Raw genomic sequence first — 23,644 nt, forward strand, 5'->3', positions numbered from 1 at the left:
AACGGACACTTCACTTCACTTCACTCATTGTCGCTGGGCTTTATGGGGTTTTTGGCATTTTAAAATTTTTTTTAGGGTTTTTCATTTTTTTAAAGGGAAAATACACTGTCATTGTCATCATCGTCATGGCAAGGTCTGCTCGTCAGTGGTGATGGGGTGAAGCCATAGGGGTACGTGTGAAAGTCGTCCGGGTCCACCACGCGTTTGCTCGCCACCAACTGGTAGCGCTTAATTTCGGTCCTCGTTTGGAGTCGCTTGGTCGTGGCATCCCGCACGATCTTGTGGGGGTTGAAGATCGGAATGGATCTAGTCTGGGCTTGAGGATGCTGAAGTTCGTCGAGCACATTGCGTTTTAAAATGTCAAAGTTCAATTGTTCCTGGCCGCGAGCATTGAGGGAAAAGCCTCGGACTTTGCACTCGACTTTGCCTTGAAGAGTGACGTAGCCGTAATTCTTGGGACTAGCCGTGGCGAATTCCGTGATGGTATCTCCCTCGTCTAATTCATTTTTGAACTGGCCCAGGTACGCTCCCGTTTCGAGGGTGGGTTGCCCTGGTGCATGTTTGTAAATGATGCTGTCCGTGTCCATGTACAAAACTTGCTGGGGCTGTAACAGAAACAAGGCTCGACGATACAAATGCAGACGGGCATGGGCGGTGGTAAAGGCGGCGATAAAAATGTTGATGTGAGGCTGGATGGGTGCGGCTTCCGTAATCTTATTATAGACGATTTCTAACATCTCTTCGTTGACCACACGGATGGCGTGGATGTGGACATCATCTTGGTTGAGGAGTTGATGAAACTTGGCAGGACTGGAGATGGCTTCCACTTGGCATTTGTTGCTGGCCTGGCCAAATTTGCCCCAAAAACTATTGAGCATCAATTTCGCCAAGGCACGTTTCGCGGGGTTCTTCTCGATCTGCGCGTACTCTAACTGGACTCCTTCGTGTTCCAGGTAGGCTGCTATGTATTCCTGCCGTTTTAATGCATCTGACCCACGCTGGCTGGCCACCCATCGGCTTCCTGTTTGATTTTGAGGAAGGTGTTAATGTATTGGGTGAAGAGGGAAGAACTGGTATGCGGAAAATGCCAGATCTCGTGGACTTGTAATACATCGTAGCCTTGGGCAAGGGCTTCTTCCAATTCGATGGTGGTCCACGTACCCGTCAGAGCGCGATCTCTGTCTGCGTGAGGGCAGTCACGACTCCTTTCTAAGAGGGGTTTGGCCAATTCGGCTTCGACACAGGATCGGCACAATGGGAAGAGTAATTTGCCTTGGACTCTGTAGGGCAGCACGGGCAAGTACAACCCATACGGCGGCAGCACAGTGACTTTGGCCAAACCAAAGTATGGCGTCAGGTCGGTGGACTGTAGTTCTGTCAGGATGACTGGATGGCCTACCGGGTAAACGTTGCTCTTGTTGACAAACGGGTACAAGGAGGTAAAATCCACGTATTGAATGGATTCACCTTGGTCAGGATCAGCCACGGCATGCATGGTCACGGCTTCAGTACGACCCCCATAAAAGGCGTCTCGAGGTTCTAGGCGGTCTACGAACTCCAACCCGTCCACGAACCCTTGGATATCCTCGCGGCTGGCCTTGAGACGTTTCCACTCGCACTCCCACATGGTTTGGAGAGAGTACCCAGACTGAACGATGGCTTGGTCTCTCGCCTGGGTGCGAAGGTACAGGTCATGCATGGTCTGGCGATCGTGCATCCGGATCTGGACGTGGCGGCTCGGAAAACAGGCAGGGCACCCGTGGAAAAAACAACCGTGGAATTCGTAGACGGTGCGTGTGGTGGGATTGTAACCGTCCACGCGCATGGGCTGGCAGGCGATCAGGAGCGTCATTTCACCTTTGTTTTTGGCATGCTGAATGTAATCTTCTTCCAAAAACGGATGAGGGTAGTCAGGGTAGGCTTGGGCCATCAGGTCATGGTGCTCCCACTCGTCGGGGGTGATGGCCGCATGTCGGGCCTCTCGTTCCACGTGCTCTTGCCAATAGAGCCATTCCAGGGCGGCCCGGGAATAAGGTTTGCCTTTGTGATGCCAGCCTCGAATGGGTTCCGAGGCAATGGTCTGAGGGGTCAAACAATGTTTGCGAAAAAATCGGTTGCAGGCGGACGCAATGGTCACACAATGTTCAAATGGGTTAAACCCCGGTAGTTGTTCAAATTCGGCGGCAAATTTGGTACATCCTTCTTTGAGGAGGCGAACATCACTTTGGCAGTAACTAAGGAGTTCCTCTTGAAAATGGAACTCGTAATGTTCGGCCCGGCGTTCTGCATGCCACTGCATAAACTCCTCTTTTCTGGCAGGCGACATGCCTTGAGGGTCATAGTAATCTTGGGCTGGGATAGGTCCAATGTAGTCTTGGTGGTCTTGGGTATTAAAAAAATGGGGAAAAAACCCCTTTTTCAGTTCTTGTAATCCAAAGGCTTTAGGAAACGCTGCCAAAGGCATTGGCAAAAAAGACAAACTGTCCAGGAACTTGAGTCCCATAAAGGACAGGGACAAAATTTTGGCCCCAATGACTATCTGCTCTGGTTTCACGTACTGTTTGTAACACTGTTCCAAAATGAAGTAACTGTCATAGCCCTTGAAATTATGGGCCAGGCAAATGACTTTTCGTTTGACGTGCGGATTGTCTGTCCTGGTTAAGGATTGGCACCAGTCTAAGAAGGCCTCAATGCAGGATTCACCCTTGAAGGTGAACTGTTCATTACTTTCGGACGTTTCTGCACATAGTAAATTGGCCACGTGCTCACCGGTGTCTTGGCGGGCTTCAATGTCAAAGTAGAGGAATAATGGATGGGGCAAGACGTTTGTAGTCTCAGGCTCGGTTTCCTCACTGTGATTGGCTTGGAGGGTGGCCAACCCGGCGGAGGCTCCACGATGGCTGCGTGGACCCATGGGGCGTGCCTGCTCTACGATCGGCTGGATGTAACATCGATGGGTGTCTGTGGGCACCTGTTCTTTACAGGATGGGCATTTGCCGTACCCGCATTTGTGTCGTTGGGCGGCTGATCCTTGGCACAATGTCTGGCAGTCGGGGCAACGCTTTTGGGTGCTGCACACAGATGCTTGGGGAACGGGCGCTACACGGCCCGCACTGGTATGCGTCTGGTGGTTCAGGAGGCAGGCGGCGCCGAAAAAGAAGCGGTTGCAGTCTCGGCATAGGACGGTGGCCGGGCCAGCTGCTGTGGAAAAGTCGCGGCATTGGGCTTGGTGGCAACAGGTACATTTCCGGCCTGGACAACGGTGATGTTGCAAATCGTTGCTGTTAAAGGATTTTTCACAGTCGAGGCAGTAATAGTTTTTGCCAAAGAAGCCACTCAACGAATGACATACATGGTAATGGTCCTGGACTTTGATGAGGCAGAGGAGTTTGTCCTCGGGTTGGCGAGGGCCTTTAAAAATAATTTGATACCCATGGTCGGCGGACACCACCACAATTTGGTAGTCGGCCAATACAATTTGAAATAAGTTCAGTTCTCCTAGGCCACACGGGCCTTCGGGCACACCGGCACATCTGTGTAGTTGGCGGGCGAGGGTTTCTTGAAGGGGGCGTCCCATTCTAATGTGTTTGTACTGTTCGTCACGGGATCCCCAATCTCGGCAAGCTTTGGCGGTGACCAATGCTCGGGCACAACACAATTCGTCTTTGTTTTCAATACGCACGACACTTTTTTTGTTTTTTAACAACTGTTCAATGGGTTGGGTGCCGGGCCGTTGGCCGCGACTGCCTGACCCGACCCCACTGTCTCGGATATGACTGACTTCAATATGGAAGCTATCATCGATGGCAAAGTTCTCGTTGGAGTTGAGAATTTTACTTAGTTGGTGCATCATCATTTGGGCGGGTTCGGTGTCTTGGAGCCAATCACGGACTCTGACTCGGGAAGACTGGTAGGCGTGCTGTAGTCTGTTGCTGGACATGTTGATCATTAAGTGATCATTCTCGTGCACCCCCGGCTGGTCCAACACTTGGCGCTGGATGGCGATCTGGAGGGCTTGATTCAACAAAGATGGAAGCTGGTCTCGCGGAATCAGTTCGGGACGAAGGGCACCTCTCCGTTGGACGAAGCGCGTGGTAAACACACGGCGATGCAGTCCAAATTTACGCACTCGACGATCCACGTGGGGAATGAGTTCAAATTCTAAAGGCAATGAGTCGGCTTCGGCGGCCTGGAGAGCCTCTAGGCAAGCCGCCTCTTCAGCGCTATCATTCAGGGCCGCTTGGACAGGATCTTTCAAGGCTTCCAGAACCTCCAAACAAGCGGCATCTTCATCCGAATCATTCAAGGCGGCGGTAATCGTAGGATCAGACGGGATAACGTCAACAGCAGTTAAACAGTCTTCCACGGGATTGTTCAAGACGGTAGCAGTACAGGACAAGCTTGGAAGTCTGCCATCGGCCATCGTTGGAGGAACAAAGTACAGAGAACACAAAGGGATGACGAAAGTAGTGACGAAGAAACTGACTGGAATCCAGGTACCAGCTCCCAAAGGCGTCTGTTGCCACGACAGAATTATGGCTTGGCTGTTTGTCTCTGTTCCAAAGGCATGGAGGGAACTAAATGGGCGCACCGAGAAAATGAGGGAGATGTACAAGACAAAGGCAACTAAGGCGTGGCAAGCCTTGGAGAGGATCATTCACTTTCGAGGTCTGCAACTTCTCCTGAAGAGACAGCTTCTTCTTTCAAAGAGAATGAAAACGGCTTAGCAGGATGTGACGACGGCTCCACAGGAGGCTCCCGGTTTTGTCTTGGCCAATTCGAGCGCATCGGACTCGAGCGAAGCCCGGAATACGATGAAGTGCTGAAGGGCTGAGGGCTCTTTTTATAAGGAGAAGGTCGTTTTCCCAAGAGGGCGTCCCAGAGGCCCTCTTGGGAAGGGGGAACCCAGGGGGGATGGGGGGGTATCCCCCGGGTTTTTGGGGGCCTAAAGGGGGGAGTCTGGAACTAGGTAGGAAAGGTATAAAGAGTCGAGGTAGTCCGGCAGGCCTCGTTCATCAAATGGGGTCACGGGATGGCTGCTGCGTAGTTTGCGTGGGAAGTATCTTTCGACGGTACTTGGTGGACCAGACGCTCGTTTCCTTGGGAGTCAGCCGAAAGGAGCTCGAACCCTCCGATGTTCAGTACATGCCCTGCTGTGGCCGGTCCATACATCACAGCTGTGTGCGTGCTTGGTTTGGCTTTTTACTGTCCAAGAATTGTTTGGTCCTTTGTCCCTATTGCCATGACAGAATTACCGGGCCCGTCTTCAGGCACAGACTGCAAAGTGCGTCGCCGTTTTATTGATTTTTCTTCTAAAACAATCCCACTCCGGTTAAATGCTGGAAGGCGGGATCCATCCCCAGATGATCGGGCGTCAACGTCGTGGGCCAGGCAGCCAGGGTTTCTTCGTCGGGTTCTTGCTTCCCAGGCATAATTCCTAGTAAATGGCTCGTGATCTTTAGGGATAAGGGGACATTAATCCATTGGAAAAACTCACAGTCTTTCTTGCGGCAGCTTAAGAACAGGCGATGGGGATTCTTGGTGGTTTGACTCAATCGGAGTCGGACTCGTTTCTGGCAGAAACAGCGCATACTTTCCCAATAGGTTCGGACCTCACAGTGGACTTGTTCTAGAAACAACCGTTCGATGAGTTGAAACTTCTCGAGAGGACAGGAAAACGCACAACTTTCTTCGGGACAATACAGGTAAATCCACTCTCCGCTCGTTTGGCGCAACGTCAACAAAGGATGCACAGGACAACAAAAAGGCGGCACTTGTTCCACACACGAAGAGACCGTGGTTCCATCGTCTTTGACTTTTTTGCTAGGAGGGTCTGGCTTTTTTTTCCCGCCTTTCTTGCGTTTGTATTCATAGGGGTACAGAGGCATGTGCCCCTCTTTCTTAGCGACCACCGGGCCGGCGCCGTCTTCTCCCATCATCGCCTAATGAGTCCCAGCGAAAAGCCTCTCTCTTCTTATAGAGCCCCCCGAGTGACGACACAGGTCACCTGACTCCACCCTATTGGGACCTCTCACCTTCTGATTGGGTCTTTCTTTTTTCTACGTAAGACCTCTTTCTCTTGCAATCGGCCTCAGTCACCTCACGGAATGGATCCAGACGAAGCGATGATGGACATTCCCCGCCTCCACGATTATCGGATTGTGACAGGAGGCAGTCAAGGCGCCGAGCAAGCGGCCGAAACGCTAGCCTTAGACTATGGCATTCCTGTCACCATTAAGATTGGCCCGAATCACCCGAGAAGCACCCACATCACCCCCTTGCCCCGAGAAGACTTGGAAAACGCGTGCGAACCACTCGGCCACGCGGCTTATGCGTTAGGTCGCCCCGTGCCTAAAAGTCCTATCGCCTGCGAACTTTTACTGCGCTACTACTTTGTGGTGAACGAGGCGGACTCGATCTTTGCGTTTGGGTATTTGAGTGCCAGTCAAAAACAAGTGCAAGGCGGGACAGGCTGGGCCGTTCAAATAGCCGTGGATTTACAAAAACATGTTTTTGTCTACGATGTGAATTTTCATCACTGGTACGAATGGACCCCTTCTTCGACAAGATTGACGCGCATGACGTCTCGATTTCCCATTCTGGCCCCCAGAAGCGCTATCATAGGATCCAAAGCCTTCCCCAGCCAAGCTCAAGACGCCATGAAGAATCTATTCGAGCGGACAAGTCAAACCTAAACGTCACGTAGGCAATACGTATTTATTCTATTGCATAAAGACTCTTTTGTTTCTATACAACAATACTCTTGCATGCCACTACATTTTGGGAACAATACTCTTGCACAATACGTTAATAGAACACTCCTTTTTTTAGAAACCAATTAGAATATCTGTCTAGTCAAGTACTGTGAATAGCGTAACCATTCTTTGCTAGCCATTCCAGAATGTGCCCCACGGGACGAAGATGAAACCCGTCGATGAGCGCAACTCACGCTCCGTTTGGTCAAGAACCCCTTGATGTGTGACGTCACCCCTAGGCAAAAGTATAAAGGCTCTGCCACCGACGAACCCTTCAGTGTCTGACAAACGGCGCCCATTTCAGTGCTTCATCCGTGCCGTGTTAGGAATCTCTGAGCTATCCGTCTTGGTACCCCCTCGACTCGCTCTTTGAAACGATGCATACCGCCTACTCTACGACCCCTGTTAAACCCCTTGCGGAGAACGTCCTCTACGGATCGCCTCTCTTCCCTATTGGCGATATCTAAAGAAGAAAAGAAAGATGGAGCAAGGGCCTCTGAAGAACGTGCAGTTGGACTATTTGGCGCGACACAATCCCGTGTTAGGGCCTGGTTTTCAAGGCGTGTTTACCAGGAATCCCTTACCCAACAAGCTCATCACCGCTAAACCCGCCGCGTACCTTGTCAACTAAGATCCCGCCGGTCCCCAGGACACCCTCGGCTCGCCCTCTGGACGCACGGCCAACATTGCGAACTCTTGAACAGTGACGGCCTCCCCTTGAAGACCTATGCAGTCCCTCTTCTCGAGCAATAGGTGCAGGAGCATTGGAAACATCTGCTCACCAACGGAAAAGCGTTGCAAGCGTACCCTAGTCAAACCTGTGGTCATAAGGTCAACGATCGTTTCATAGGGCAAGCCCTCCAACGCGTGAGTCTTCGAAACCCGGAGAGATGGGAACATGCGGGTCCATTACCTTTTGAGCAATCTTGTACTTCTAGACTTGAGATGTAAACCGTACACTGATTTAAAAAAAAAAATAGGAATAAAAAAGGTTGTTGTTTGGTGCTAACTTGGCGAGTGCCTGCATGTCCCAAGCCCGGTGGCGCAAGGGGTAGCGCGTTCGATTCCAAATCGAACGGTTGGTGGTTCGACTCCACCCCGGGCTTCCGGAGTGGATCCTTGGTGGGAACTATTCCTTCTTCTTCTTCTTCTTTTGCTGCCTGCTCTTTCTTTTTCGTCTTCGTGCGAACCATCGAGGCTCTTTTTTTTTTTTTTTAAAAGGCCCCGGGGAAGCCTAGTCTCCACCAAAAAATAAAAGCCCCAGCAACAAGCAGTGAAAGGGGTGGCCTCGTCCTTAGAACGGATAATACGCAGCCTCCTCCTCCAAGCTGCGGAGACTGGGAATCCACCATTTTTTCTTCTTCTTCTTCCACAACGCGCATGCGCCCTCGCGATTTGGCCTTACCACAAGGCTAACCCTAATCCTAGCCCTTAACCCTTCACCCTAACCCTAACCCTAGCCCTAGCCCTAAACCTTCCACAAGGCGCATGCGCCCTTTCCAATTCCTCCCCGTACCACAAGGCCAAGCCCGAACCCTCATCCTCTTATATAAACTTAACCCTAACCTAATCAAGTAAGGTACCCTCACACCCAACGCGCATGCGCCCTCCTTCTTGCTTCACCTTACCACAAGGAACCCCCGAACCCTAGCACCCTTAATCCTAACCCTAACCCTAACTTTCCACCACGCGCATGCGCCCTCATGAATTGGGTCTTACCACAAGGCACAACCCTCATCCCACAATATAACCCTAACCCTAAACCCTAACTTTCCACCACGCGCATGCGCCCTCATGAATTGGGTCTTACCACAAGGCACAACCCTCATCCCCACAATATAACCCTAACCCTAAACCCTAACTTTCCACCACGCGCATGCGCCCTCGACCCTAACCCTTCCCACAAGGCACAACCCGCATCCCCACAATATAACCCTAACTTTTCACCACGCGCATGCGCCCTCACGAATTTTTTTCCCGTACCACAAGGCCAAGACACAATCCTCCTCCACAAATATAAACCCCACTCTAACCCTAACCTACTCGGGTTACAAGAGGCTCTCTAGCCCTAACCCTAACCCTAACCTACTCGGGTTACAAGAGGCTCTCTAACCCTAACCCTAACCCTAACCTCTCCCTCTTCAGGTAAGTATAACCCACCCCTCCCCCACATTTTTTTATCGAGGACATTTCGTGACGCTTACATGAAGCCCCCCTGGTGCCCAAACCCGCCCCCCTTACTACTGAAGCAACAACAAACTCAACACACATATTGCGTCAAAGCCGGGTTTTTAACCCGGGCGGCATTGGTGGGAGAGGAGCGCTCTCATCACTTCCGCATCCTTACTCCCCCAACAAACGATCGCTACAATGAGAAAGTTCCGAGCAAAGAAACGGCGAGAATCAGGCTGAAGGCTAAAGTCCCTAAGGTTTTTCAAGCAGCTTGAAGACTCGATCGATCCATTTCAAGTTGTTGAGTTTATGTTTGTGACGCGCGGAAAACGCTCTACGCCGCCTTCTTTTTAGTCAAAGCAAACTGAGAAAGGGAAAAGCTTACGTAAGGCCTAACCAAGCTGCTGAGCCCTTTCCAAAGTAAGTTTGTATAATGGTGTCAGTTATCTAATGAATTTAATGGCCTTAAGCCAACCAGCCTGTTATAATGTGTGCATAAAACAGGCAGTCTTTATGTACATCTTTTACTTCTCGATCGAACTAAAAAGAAGGAGTCTGCTGTCGGCAAAGGGAAACTAGCAGGTTCTTCCTCAACAAATAGTCGAGGCTTGTTACTTCTTTGCTGACCGCAGTTTTAATTGTTACGAATTTCAATACTTGTTGGTTACAATTGTATCGCTCGATAACTGGCAATCATTTTTATAATGACCAAAGTGACCCAAACGCTCAATTCATATTAATGCTTGAGTAAGTCTTGTAATTATTGGCTGGGAGAAACTCATTAGCATTAAACCTTCGAGTTATTTACTTTGTCAAATCGATTTTTTTCTGTCTTAAATTTGACTTTCAAGCTTGGGTTGTCCAGTAAATATGAAACCTAGGAGAGCGAAGAGAGAGAACAAAGAATTGGTTTCTAAACAAAATGTAAACAATATCATACAGTAACAAGACCTGTTAAAATTAGCGCCGAACGAAGTGAGTTTAAAATCTCGTCGAGCGCGAAGCATGGACCGCGCGTGGATCATAGCGAGCTGCAAACTCGCATCGCCCATCTATTCCTCGATTCCCCGTAGAAACTGTTTTTTTTTCTCTTTTTTTCTTTTCTTTTTTCTTTGCGTTTAATCTTCTGTTTAGTTATTGCAGCTTTGTTTTATTTCTTTATATTGCTTAAGTTTTTTAAATTTGTAAATTTTCTCGAAGTCCTTCGCGAGGTCCTGCGATTCACGTATTTCTAGTTCTAATGTCACGTGTGTTCAAAACGCCCAATTCAAAACGTATGTTGAATTTGTGTCAGATAAATAGTAAAAATACAACGCCAAGCCGAGAACATTTTTAATGTGGCTTTTAGCCCCACGAGGAAGTGTAACTTTGTGGCTGAGAAAGAGTGATCAGGGAGTCTTGTGATCAAGAGCGCAAGAATTTTTTACATCTACGAACAGTATAACAATTTCACCATTGTAGTTCTGTAGTTTCTCTTTAAACTGTTGGAAGCAGCTCCAAGGCTGGCTCGAACCATTCCCCATTCTCGAGTTTATGTTTGCTGCGCGCCTTCTGTACAACGCAGTATTCATCGCGGCGATCAGTTAAAATTCAAACTTTTCAAACTTTAATTTTCATGTCCCCTTGCGAAGCCTGAGCCCAATAATTGTTATTTTAATAACAATTATTGAAAGACCGATATGAAGACCGATATGGAAAGACTGTATAAAAACGCGAACTCTATATCAGAAGACCGACATGGCCGTCCTTTTTGCTGAGCAGGCTAACGAATGCTATTTTAAAGCCATGCTGGTTGTATTTAAAAATCGATTGAAAAGAAATTTGGAAACCAATAAGAGTGGACATTTTAAACCGGTGTGATACATATTATTTGCATGTAGAAATACACCCATTATTATTAAACATAAGTCAGGTGATCAAAATTTATAAAGCGACAAAATGTCTATAAAAACATTTCAAAAGGGCAATATCATTTAATTGATTTTGTGTAAAAGACAACACCTTGCCGCTTAACTTTCCTGTTTAACTTTTTGGATTGTAATTTTTGCAGTGGGCGAACGGCGTACGTGCCACAAAAACATGCAGTTTTTTCTTTGCTTCTTTTGACGACGCAAAAATACTGTCACACGTTAGAGTGGCGCTCAAAATTCAACAGATGTTTATAATTGTCCCTTTTATTCGTTTATTTTTTTGCGGCAGAACCTCTTCCCTTAACTTAGCGGTTCCGCAGTAATTAACAGTTGTACAGTTGTACTTCGCCAGCCTACACCCCCAATAACGTTTCTAATGATCCGTTCCTGAGTTTTATTTACCACCTAACCTTTTACAATACATGGCCTATGCATGCTGTCACTTTTCGCCGACATGGGAGATTTAAACTGAACACATCTTATTTAAAATCCTCAGTTATGTGCGCCGACGGCAGTCGTGGTGATTTTTTATTCACGAGTGTTCCTTAACATATTCAATCAAAAGCACATTTTTGCGACTTACGCCTGTACAAAAGAACATTTTATAAGTCTTTTAAGAGCTTTTCGGTAATTACTGCTAAACATAAAACAGATAATCGGGTTGACAGCACAGTACGCGTAAGTCATATAAACGGTGACTTTATAGTATATCCAGAAACTACACGAGAAATGCGTGAAAGTGTCCTGATACTCTATGATTAAATAGTTGATAGAGAAAGGCAACCAGCAAAGCAAAAGCACTGTTAAGATAGCAATGGACATTTGAAGCACGTTTCGGTTTCTTTTGTTCCGCTGTTGCTGACTGTTCGCGGACTGTTCACCCGGGTGTGCCTTTGTCTTGAGCTTGATAACAATGGTGGAGTAAAGAATGACTAGCAACAGTACAGGTATGAATATAAACAGTATGCCGGAAGCTAGTTGGTAACTGACAAAGGATGAGGATTCTCCGAATGCTTTCTTCCATTCCAGATCACACCAGGTTCCCTCTGGGTATTCAACGAGCTCGAAAGTGAACAAGCGTGGCGAATTGACAGCTACGGCAACTATCCATGTGGAGAGAATGAAGAAGGGACACAGCTTGGATCTGATGAGTGGAGAACGGAGTGGAAATACCACGGCTCCAAAGCGATCCACTGCTATCAGAATCAGATTCTGAATCGAAACGACAAAGGAAACGTGACCAAAGAAAGGAATAAGCTTACACAAGGCCTGACCAAGCTGACCACCGATAAGAAACGAGTTGGTGTGCAAGTGTGACAGGTTCCGAGGTATCCAGAATATTGGAAACAGCAAATCAGATGAGGCCATGTTTGCGATGAAATAATTTATCGGTTTTCTTAAGTTCGGCGTTTTATAAACGATCATAACAATGAGAGAATTTGCGGCCAGTGAAACGATAATGAACAGACAGTAGGTAACGGTTCCTCCGATTTTCCACGCTGTGAAATTTAACTGAGTGAAGCAGCTCCAAGATCCGCTGGATCCGTTCGCCGTTGAGTTCATGCTGAGTTTTGCGACGTATCTACGGAATTGTACACATGCAGTCAAGTAACTTTGAATTACTGCTCTGTATACTGCGTATGCTGTTTGAGTGGCAGAACTTTTATTGACAATTGCAAGCCCCCTGCGAAGCCACAGCACAGCTGTCCTCTGAGGCCTTCAAAGAGTGACTTTGTATTGTAATGTTCCGGCATTATCCGCCAACTGACCTTTTGACAGAAACAGTGGGGTATTAGTATGTTATAAACCAACCAGAACACTTCATTTAGGTCAGGTGGTTGTATTAAGAAATCGATTGAGAAGATGATTAAACAAGTGTGTTTTAACACATTAAAAAATGATATCTTTGGTAGTACCATCATCAACTACACAAGTTTGACAGTTAACCACAGGAAGCAGAGGCGAAGCTGCCCTTAGGCCATTAAGCGCCCAGGCTTAACAGGTGAATATGAGGAAAAAATAAGTGCATATTATCACGTGTGCAATAAAACATGAAGTTTTTATAACATTTACTTCTCGATCGAGCTAAAAATGGAAAAACCAAAAGTCTGCTGTCGGCAAAGAGAAACTAGCAGGTTCTTCTGACAAGGGCCTGTTCAGACTCTTTTGACTGCTCAGTTTTAGTTGTTACAAAATTCAGTACTTGTTGACTACAGCTCTTTTTTTTCGATAACGTTGTGACACTTCATTTATATATAGTAGCGATTACTACTTTTAGGGTTCCAAGAGGAGCGTTTAATGACGGGAGTCATTTAAAAGAGAAAGGACTGAGTTTATTGTCATTTATGTAACAACCTACTTTTCAAAACTAATATGCTTTCGGCGAAAATATAAAGAGAGCTTATGAATAGCGGAATATCCTGTCATCATCAACGCCTAATAAATGATGCCGATGGTTTGTCGCTCAATTTTTAACTTTTACCTGAGACGGGACAATCTTCAAAAGCGCCGCCGACAAAATTTTCCCCCTGGCAAAAACTAGACAAAATCGATTAAATATACTAAAATGTGTTTTTAGTGTCAATAATTGTAAATCCATTATTCTTTCCATTAGCAAATGCAAATGTTGTTAGTTGATGTGCCAATTTGAAAATACGCATATTCGATCATGAGCTACACTATTTGATAGTTAAATACAGGAAGCATTTAAGCCATAAAAGCCCAGGCTAAACAGGAATTTGAGGCAAAACTATAAATGCATGTTGTCACGTGTGCATAAAACCTGTAGTTTTTATGCATTCACTTCTCGATCGAACTTAAAATAGGAGGTTATAAAAGAAACGTTCTTCCTTAAAGAAAAAGACAAGGCGTACTTGTTTCTTCCCTCAGTCTTTGACTGCTTTTAATTGCTACAACCTTCAGTATTTCTTTACTACAATTCTTGTCTCTCGATAATGTTGTGGCATTTTATCTTAAGAATGACCTGAAAACCCACCCGCGTAACTCATATCAATGCAACCATTAGCCGTCATGACGCGCTGCTCCCGTCCTAAAAGCGTGACGCCTTGTTCTCATATACCGCTGGTTAAACATCAAGGTCAAACAATTTCTACTACAGAATTTTCGCACTCTATTCTGATCAACGGATGAGCCAACTCGATGTGCCCTTCCTCATGCAACCACCTTTTGTGGCTTACACGCGAGAAGTCAGTTTAAGGAACATGATGGTCTGTTCCACAGACGACGCGTCTTCTGAGCAGCCTGGTTCCTGCGCATGTCAGCGTCCTCGATTGAACACCTGCAATTACATCAGTTCTGTCGCTGATACGCGGCACTAAGTCTTTTTTCCATCCGTGACCATTCCTACTTCTTTACATTGGTTAAACTGAGCTGTTCCAGGCTCTCAGATAGTCAGGGGAAAGGGCACGCGAAATGTTCGCGGGGCGGAAAAAGGAATCGATGCCCCAGCTATACTACAGCGAGCAGATTAATGAATACTAAGCCATTGTGTTTGTCTCATTTAGAAATCGACCGGTGAAAACTGTTATGATACATATTATTTTTCGTTAACATTTCTTTTTATTTTTCAGCTTATTTCCCCCTTGCATGAATATTTATTTTGTAGTTCACCCACCCCCTCCCCCACAACGTTTCTAATGGTCCATCGCACCCTGCGAGCAGAACTTCCCAACTTGTTGAGTGACGGCAAGTGATCAAGCGAGTGAATGAACAGCTCTGGTGCTGGAAGGGTGCATTGTCCATCCCTGAGTTTTATTCAGTGGCGGATCCAGGGGAGGGGCCCGGGAGGCCTCGCCCCCCCTTTATTTTTAGACCAAACTAAGGCCCGAAGAGTCGAAAAAAAATTTTTGGAGACCTGCCCCTCCCCCCCCCACCCCCTTATCTAAGGGTCTGGATGACCGCCCCCTCTTCCTTATCTCAAGGTCTGGATCTGGCACTGTTATTTACCACCCAAACTCTTACAATACGTCGCCTATGCTATCACTCTTTGCAGTCATGGCAGGGTAAACGCAGGGGGGCATAAACTGGAACACATTTTACTTCTCAAAGTACATTAACAGTCATGATAGTTTTTATTGGCGAATGTTCCACGAACCTCTCACTCAACATATTCAATGAAAAGCACATTTTTGCGACTTACGCCCGTACAAAAGAACATTTTATGAGTCTTTTGATACCTTGCCGATAATATTACTAAACATAAAGCAGATAATCGGGTTGATAGCACAGTAAGCGTGAATCAAAAAGTAGGTTACATAAAAAATATATCGAGAAACTACACGAGAAATGGGCAGAACTGTCCTGATACGCTATGATTAAATGGTTCGTACTGAAAGGCAACCAGCAAAGCAAAAACACTGTTACGCAACCTCGTCCCCAGGGCTTTTCCCTCAAAAAATGGGTGGGGTAGGAAACACACCAGGTTCCCTCTGGGTATTCAACGAGCTCTAAAGTGAAGACATCTGAAAAATTAAAAACTATGGCAAAGATCCACGTGACGAGAATGAAGAAGGGACACAGCTTAGATCTGATGAATACCACTACTCAAAATCGATCCACTGCTATCAGAATCAGATTCTGAATCGAAACGACAATGAAAACGTTACCAAAGAAATGGACAAGCTTACACAAGAACTGACCAAGCTTACCACCGATAAGAAACGAGTAACTGGTGTGCAAGCCGGACAGGCTCAAAGGTATCCAGAATAGTGGATACAACAAATCAGATGAGGCCATGTTTGCGATAAAATAATTTATCGGTTTTTTTAAGTTCGGCGTTTTACAAACGAGGATAACAATGAGAGAGTTTGCGACCAGTGAAATGATGATGATCAGACAGAATGCAACGGTTTCTCCGATTTTCCACGCAGTGAAATCAGTAAGGCAGCTCTATGACCCGCTGGATCCGTTCACCGTTGAGTTCATGGTTAGGTTTGCGACTTATCTGAGGAATTGTACAAATGCAGTTAAGTAACTTTGAATTACTGCTCTGTATATTGCGTATCCTGTTTGATTCAGAACTTTTATTGGCAATTGTAAGTCCCCTGCGAAGCCTCAGCACAGCTGCTTGAAGTGAGTTTGTATAATGGTGTCAGTTATCAACTGACCTTAAGCCAACCAGAGTATTAAGAAATCGATTGAAAAGATAGGGCCTTTTTCCATTAGCGAAAAAGTTGTTTATTAATTGAGACAAATTTTCCGTCATCATCAACGCCAAACAAATGATGCGGATGGTTTGTCGCGCTTTTTTAAAAATTTTGTCTGAGACGGGAAAGTCTTTAAAGACGCTGCGGACAAAATAAAAAAAATCATTGCATTATATATGATCTATATATTTTGTTCTCTTACCCAAAATGCTCTGTGAGCACTATTAACTTAGGAAGGACTGTTGACTGCTAACCACTTTAAACAAGCTATTTTCACACTACAGAACATTTACAACGCTATTGCAAAAAGAACGAAAACACGGCTGGGCTTTTAGCGCCAGTTTTCTTGACAATGATAACCCAAAATCTAAGTACTTGACAGGGGCGTAGCTAGCCCATAGACCCGTAGGCCTGGGCCTACAAAGTTTTGGTTTGATCACTCTCACGCTTGTAATAAATTATGCGTTGTTGGGGTGAGCTAAAAAGCTTAAGAGCTCAAAGTGTTAGTGAGGTCAGACTAGTCATGCATGCAATTTTCAGGATATGTGGAAATGAAAGTCAGCCACGAAAAGCTGGCTACGCCCCCGCTTGAGGAACGAACAAGAACGTTTTTGACGCCACTTAACAACTGCGGTCAAACAAAAGCAGGTCTCGGGACACTTCATCGCGTGTGCCTCATGAAACAATCTAACCTCCTACCTACTAGACGAAAAAAAAAACTTCTGAGAGTTCTTCAAATCCTTTTTACGTTAGTTTCCTGTCATATGAGCTTTCAGTACGCTATTATCTGTGCTGTACTGATTTCACAGACTCAGGTACTTTCTACTCTCTTATTACATATGGAGTATACATGGCTGACTCCGCAAGCGGGCAAGATGAGCCTATCTTGTCCGCTCGGGAGTACCTGCTTTGCCCTGCAAGAAAATACTTTGTTTTAACAACATGATAAATCCTTTATTGACCAAGCTTGTTTGCTCAAGACGGCTGGGTACTAGCCTCGTTTTTTTTACGTTTTTATTGGCCTCAAGGAAAAAAACTTGGCCAATATCCAGCCATATTGCCCTTACCCATGCTTAGTAACCCTTGTTGTCTACATTTCCACATTCGCGCTGTTTTAGACCTTCTCCCGAAACCCCGGTTTCTTTACGGTCGATTGTAACATGTTTAATCGCATTATAATTCTTGATTACGAACGAAGATTAATGGTTTCTATGACTAAAATAGATTTCTCTAAGTTATGAACTTTTCTCGTGATTAAATATTTTAAAAATATCTGATAGTATCCCATACGCCTTCAACAATTTAAAGCATTGATAAAATAGACTGTTCAAAGTCCCTAAATTTCCGTAAGATGGTTAAGGTCGAACGCTCATCTTCACTGACAACCATTTTGTAATAGGTTGCAAATGTTCCGAGGGGGCGAACGTCGGGGTTTATAGCGGTGGGGGTAGAAAGGCCTCCCTAGGGTCTCCTCCCAAACCGTCCCCCACCCCCTATGTAGATAACGTCTACAGCCCTCGTTCTCGGAACAGTCTATCTATGAAGACATGCCGCGCTATGCTCAATTATTTTCTGAGGCGGTGGACAAAATCTTTATGTTTTGATCAGTCAAATGAATGACCTAAGCAGCATTTTCACACGGTACTATTGATAATGCTATAAAACAGGTTATAACTGTAAGTCTGTGGACAAAATCCTATGGTGTGACCATTCAGTTGAACCTTTCAGCAGTACTTTCACGTGATACTATTTATTTAGCGTACAGTTCTACCTTCTACGTTTATGAACGCAATCTCATGGTGTTACCAGTCAAATTAAGCCTCTTTAGCTGTACTATTTGTTTTCCAGTGGTTTTCTAGAAAATCACATTTGAGATAAACCTCGAATTCTGATTTCGGTTTTTATAAGGACAGTTTCTATGCTACTTACAAAGCCTAACTACACTATATATATATATATAGACTAAACTATAAAGCAGTTTTTAATGGTGTAAGATTCTGAGGTTTCCAGAGACGATCTTGTTTTCCAGCAAAGCACCTGAGGGAATATCGATCCTATCGCCATGATTAGCAATCACAATGACAGTGCCTTGAAGAAAAATAACATAAAATCAAAATCATCGCTGAAAAACAGCAAACTACGCAGCCAGCATTGATGCTATCAATTAGGAAATTTACTGCCATCTACGTATTAAAAAGGTATAAGAGAGACTGCTATCCATTTATCTGCACAGTCGACGCCTTGCAAGAACAGAAGACTGGGAAGAGAAGAGAATTCCATCATTTAGGGTGGATAGCCAAGGCAAAATGTTTTACTGTCGACGAACTGAAAACGTTACAAAATAATATATCCGCTTTTTATAAAGTTCTTCGAGTCTGTTTGTCTGGCTATCTCTAGGTTACTTCAGACTGGGCATAACCCGTCCCAGGCGTTTGGGTTTTTCCTGCTCACATCTCTTTGCGCAGCACCACAATCTGAGCGCCTGGACAGGCTAGACCGTACACCTCTTCTTCTGCCGGTATGTTCTACCAACACTAAGAAAGAGCTCACCTTCAGAGAGACTCCTTTGCCGAATGTGACGTCACCAGATACTGTCAGATGATCCAGTTCTAAGAGATCAGGAATGGTCTCAAAGCGCGCCAAGAAGTCCTTCACCTGTTGACCCACGCAAAAAAAGTAATAATGGTAAGGAAAATTCAGAAAATTTCACAGCGGGTTTGTTATAGTAGAGTACAGTCCGGTAAATTGAATTCGGATAACTCGAACGACTCCGCTGAACCAAACAAAGCCCCATTTCCCTTGGATTTGACCCCTATTTTCAGCTATTTTAATTCGGTTAACTCGAACTCAAATAACTCGAATTCATGGCTCACTCGAAATTTCGTTTTCCTTAGTCAAGATTTAAAGCTGTATTTACCCCATTAACTCGATTACTGGTTCTTGCAACTTACGACAGATGCCATCCCATTAGCTCTTCTTGTCGTGTAATCGGTAAAAACACTAAAACCAACACTACGGCAATTTGATTTAACTAAGTCCATTGAACAGTGCTTATAAAGACTTGACCGCAACAGGAAACCGCGCATAAAAACTCTCTGGCACCCAGGGTAATACAGGTCCTGAACATTATCAATCTCGTTCCCAGAGACTGAGATCCTTTTGGTCAGCACCAGGGATCACACCAATCGTCCGTTGCACGTTTCGCTGAATCAGGGTAACGCAGGCTCTGGGGACGAGATTGGAACATTAGGCACCGTGAGGAATGTCCACGCACCTTTTTGAAGTGTGAGCCGCTGAGTTGTACTATGGGCACAGTTGGAAATTGTCTAAGATGACTCATCTCCAGTTGGCCGTGTTTCATTTCATACAAGTTTGACATGATAATCAACAGATCAGAACAGGTTTTTACCGCAAGGAAACGTCTTCGTGGTACGTTTATACCTGCAAGTGTGGTGTTGGAAGGGATTACGATATTTGCAGCTGAAGAGTGATTTGACAAAAAAAACTTTGAACCACTCATGTAACTTGCATGATGTTGATAATAATAATAATAATAATAATATTAATATTATTAATAATAATAATAATAATAATAATAATAATAATGATAATGATGATTGATGATGATGTTGATGATGACGATGGTAATAATAATGATAATAATAAAAGTAACAATTAATCATCAATGGAGCGATTTTCGTATGACCTTGAAATGAAAAAGCGCGAACAACACTGCAACAACAGACGAACGGAAATAGAGCGATTTGATTGGTTTGTCGAACGGATACAAAAATGTGCGTGGCTTTTGGTTGGTTAAGCGAATGGTCGGGTGAAATGTCTTCATGCCCGAGAACTTTCTAGAAATCAATCGATACTTCGCTTTGACGTCATACTGCAACACGATTGGCCAATCGAACAATGCCTTCTCCATATTAGGGTTTTCTTTGGCGGGAAAACGAAAGAGTCCATGTTTTGATCTTTTCATCCATTGGCTGTTAAAACAAGTAACGAACACTTACCGAAACCATTTTCAAGGTCTTACGAAAATCGCTCTAACACCATTAATATCGCCGCGGTTACCAACATCCCCGTCACCGCCGTTACAATAATCACCACCATTATTATTTTAATCATCATCATCACTAAAACAGTTTGGACGTGTTATCTTTTACCATGAGCTCCTTCAAAATTCTTCATGGCAGCTCCAACAGCGGTCTCCAGTTGAATGATGCGCATTCCGTTGTCAAGTGTCTACAACAGCAACAAGAAAAACATAGAGGACTGTCACTACAAGTACTTAACAATGACTAAAGGAAACATTAACAGTGCACTGTTATGGAAAAAATTAAGCCAGATGTTTTTACGTAAATAACTCACTTAACAGACTGAAATGTAAGAAGTTCCCCAGTGTAGTCGATCACAGTTGGGCAAGTCAAGCAAGTACAGGCACACACGCACACAAAAGCTCTCTCTGGTCCTGCCGTACAGCTGTACCTTCAGATATCTGACTGAACACTACTGTTCACTGTCAATTCACAGACCAAACTAAGCCAGTTCTGTTTTCTTAGAGTCCCACTGGGGAGGAAACTCTCTATAATGGCCAATACTGTGAACCCCTAAGAGTGATCAGCATCAAATTTCTCTTTGTAATATCAATGCTTTGTAAAATAGAGTGGTCACGAGAATTACGGACATGATCACAGACAAGATGAATTTGCTTGATATTGAATCAAATTCTTCCCACTTCTGTAAGAATTGAAAAGGGGCAACAAAATGAGAATTTAAATTTTGATCTTAGGGTTTAAAGGGATAAGGGGCCAACAGGTGTATTTTATGGCTGTGACAAACCCCAAAGAACTCTCTAGCTTAGTGATTTATTCATAATTAAAAAACAGTGCATTTGCAACAGTTAAAGGGAATGCAGTGGTCTAAACTAATATGTGAAAAGGGTACCATTAATTTTGTCAATGAGACTTATAGGAAAGGGTTTAACTTTTTATTTGCATATAATGAGAAACGATGTGTCAAAACAAGTTTTTTTTCTTACATTCCATTTGAAAGCTTGGGTTTTCCAGTCAATATAAAGCAACAAGAAAAAAAAATAATGATAATAAAAAATAACTGCAAGAAAAGCACTAAAAATACAGTTTGAAAATCATGTCACTTAAGTAGTGACTGTCGATATTAGAACAGAAGCGTTAAGCTCCTTTATCGCACTTTGATCGGCTAAAATTTTCCATAAATTAACCACGGATCCCTGCGGATGGGATCGGAAAAATTCCGAGAACAAATTAAAAATGCAATCCATGATAAACATCAGAAGTTACACTCCTTACAATAGATGTCAATCTTAACAGACGCTTAAATATTAAGAGAAATTACACAGTATCATTATTATAATTCTAATAGTTTTAATTGCCTGTAAAAACAATGAGCTGCATGAAAACGGGAATACTAGCAAACTGGCCAAAACTACCAAAAATAGGAATAGAAGTAATTCCCTGAAAGTCCAGACGAGGACGAAAGGTACTTTAGACGGTTCCAGCGGAAGTATAATAACATAGAACATATCTGTTTCAGCATGTTCAGTACAACGAATTCATGACAGGCGAAGGTTTATGTTGAGCACTATTTTAAACGTGTACATCTAAACAAGTAATAAATGAATTTTCCAGACATCTAACAGTACCTCCCAATTAAACATCCTTAAGTTAATTCATCATACAGTAACCATTGAAGGGCATGCCCTTCATTTTAAACATGATAGCCTTTTCCAGGCGTTCAGATCGGTTAAGCGCGTGTTCAGATGGTGGGGAGCGAGTTAAATCGTACCCGGGGAAAACAAGGGGGAAACGAGAGGAGACTGGGAGAGAGAACGGCTCCAAATTGATCCATTGTTATCAGAATCGAAATGGCAATGGAAACATTACCAAAGAAAGGGAGAAACTTAAACAAGGCCTGTCCACGCTTACCACCAATAAGCCACGAGTTTGTGTGAAAGCTTGACAGAAGCCAAGGTAATTGGATACAGAGGATAGGACATGGCCATGTTTGCGATGAAATAATTTATCGTCTCTCTTAAGTTTGGCGTTTTATAAACTAACTAACTAACTACGTAAATAAATAATGATTTGTTGGTAGCACATCCACAAAGTGGCTCTTCGTCTACCTGATTCCTGGTCGAACTGCAATTTGCAAATGTTGGTTTTTGAGGAGAGGGGAAAACCGCAAACATCTCGGAGCAAAAGAGGAGAAGCAACAACAAACTCAACACACATATTGCGTCAAAGCCGGGTTTTTAACCCGGGCGGCATTGGTGGGAGACGAGCGCTCTCATCACTTCCGCATCCTTACTCCCCCAACAAACGATCGCTACAATGAGAAAGTTCCGAGCAAAGAAACGGCGAGAATCAGGCTGAAGGCTAAAGTCCCTAAGGTTTTTCAAGCAGCTTGAAGACTCGATCGATCCATTTCAAGTTGTTGAGTTTATGTTTGTGACGCACGGAAAACGCTCTACACCGCCTTCTTTTTAGTCAAAGCAAACTGAGAAAGGGAAAAGCTTACGTAAGGCCTAACCAAGCTGCTGAGCCCTTAACAAAGTAAGTTTGTATAATGGTGTCAGTTATCTAATGAATTTAATGGCCTTAAGCCAACCAGCCTGTTATAATGTGTGCATAAAACAGGCAGTCTTTATGTACATCACTTACTTCTCGATCGAACTAAAAAGAAGGAGTCTGCTGTCGGCAAAGGGAAACTAGCAGGTTCTTCCTCAACAAATAGTCGAGGCTTGTTACTTCTTTGCTGACTGCAGTTTTAATTGTTACGAATTTCAATACTTGTTGGTTACAATTGTATCGCTCGATAACTGGCAATCATTTTTATAATGACCAAAGTGACCCAAACGCTCAACTCATATTAATGCTTGAGTAAGTCTTGTAATTATTGGCTGGGAGAAACTCATTAGCATTAAACCTTCGAGTTATTTACTTTGTCAAATCGATTTTTTTCTGTCTTAAATTTGACTTTCAAGCTTGGGTTGTCCAGTAAATATGAAACCTAGGAGAGCGAAGAGAGAGAACAAAGAATTGGTTTCTAAACAAAATGTAAACAATATCATACAGTAACAAGACCTGTTAGTTTAGCGCCGAGCGAAGTGAGTTTAAAATCTCGTCGCGCGCGAAGCGTGGACCGCGCGTGGATCATAGCGAGCTGCAAACTCGCATCGCCCATCTATTCCTCGATTCCCCGTAGAAACTGTTTCTTTTCTCTTCTTTTCTTTTTTCTTTACGTTTGATCTTCTGTTTAGTTATTGCAGTTTTGTTTTATTTCTTTATATTGCTTAAGTTTTTTAAATTTATAAATTTTCTCGAAGTCCTTCGCGAGGTCCTGCGATTCACGTATTTCTAGTTCTAATGTGTTCAAAACGCCCAATTCAAAACGTATGTTGAATTTGTACCAGATAAATAGTAAAAATACAACGCCAAGCCAAGAAAATTTTTAATGTGGCTTTTAGCCCCAAGAGGAAGTGTAACTTTGCGGCTGAGAAAGAGTGATCAGGGAGTCTTGTGATCAAGAGCGCAAGAATGTTTTTCATCTACGAGCAGTATAACAATTTCACCATTGTAGCTCTGTAGTTTGTCCT

At 44.3% G+C, this 23,644-nt stretch overlaps 2 protein-coding genes and 1 non-coding gene across 3 annotated transcripts; 1 reads left to right on the forward strand and 2 right to left on the reverse strand.

Moving 5' to 3' along the window:
- Positions 1 to 306: 306 nt before the first annotated feature.
- LOC140944674 (uncharacterized) lies at positions 307 to 4,423 on the reverse strand. Its single transcript, XM_073393793.1, has 3 exons — positions 1,162 to 4,423; positions 428 to 1,021; positions 307 to 326 (listed from the first exon to the last, which is right to left on the reverse strand). Exons 1-3 carry the CDS (start codon positions 4,421 to 4,423, stop codon positions 307 to 309), a joined length of 3,876 nt encoding a protein of 1,291 aa, XP_073249894.1.
- Positions 4,424 to 7,788: 3,365 nt separating this feature from the next.
- Trnaw-cca (transfer RNA tryptophan (anticodon CCA)) lies at positions 7,789 to 7,861 on the forward strand. The gene has a single exon. It is a non-coding gene; the product is annotated as a tRNA-Trp (tRNA).
- Positions 7,862 to 11,416: 3,555 nt separating this feature from the next.
- Positions 11,417 to 12,696, reverse strand: LOC140944675 (RYamide receptor-like). The gene has a single exon (XM_073393794.1). It carries the CDS (start codon positions 12,398 to 12,400, stop codon positions 11,417 to 11,419), a length of 984 nt encoding a protein of 327 aa, XP_073249895.1. The 5' UTR covers positions 12,401 to 12,696.
- Between the last annotated feature and the right edge of the window lie 10,948 nt (positions 12,697 to 23,644).

Source organism: Porites lutea, chromosome 7 (genome assembly GCF_958299795.1).
Source record: "Porites lutea chromosome 7, jaPorLute2.1, whole genome shotgun sequence".
NCBI classification, from domain to species: domain Eukaryota; kingdom Metazoa; phylum Cnidaria; class Anthozoa; order Scleractinia; family Poritidae; genus Porites; species Porites lutea.

Bases quoted from the DNA above. Each gene is read 5' to 3' on its own strand.
- LOC140944674 (XM_073393793.1), bottom strand. From the start codon at position 4,423: ATGGCCGATGGCAGACTTCCAAGCTTGTCCTGTACTGCTACCGTCTTG. The intron at 1,022-1,161 runs GTACGTGGACCA...AAAATCAAACAG, and splicing joins CAGAGATCGCGCTCTGACGG to GAAGCCGATGGGTGGCCAGC. The intron at 327-427 runs GCAAAGTCGAGT...GACGAACTTCAG, and splicing joins CGGCTACGTCACTCTTCAAG to CATCCTCAAGCCCAGACTAG.
- LOC140944675 (XM_073393794.1), bottom strand. From the start codon at position 12,400: ATGAACTCAACGGCGAACGGATCCAGCGGATCTTGGAGCTGCTTCACT.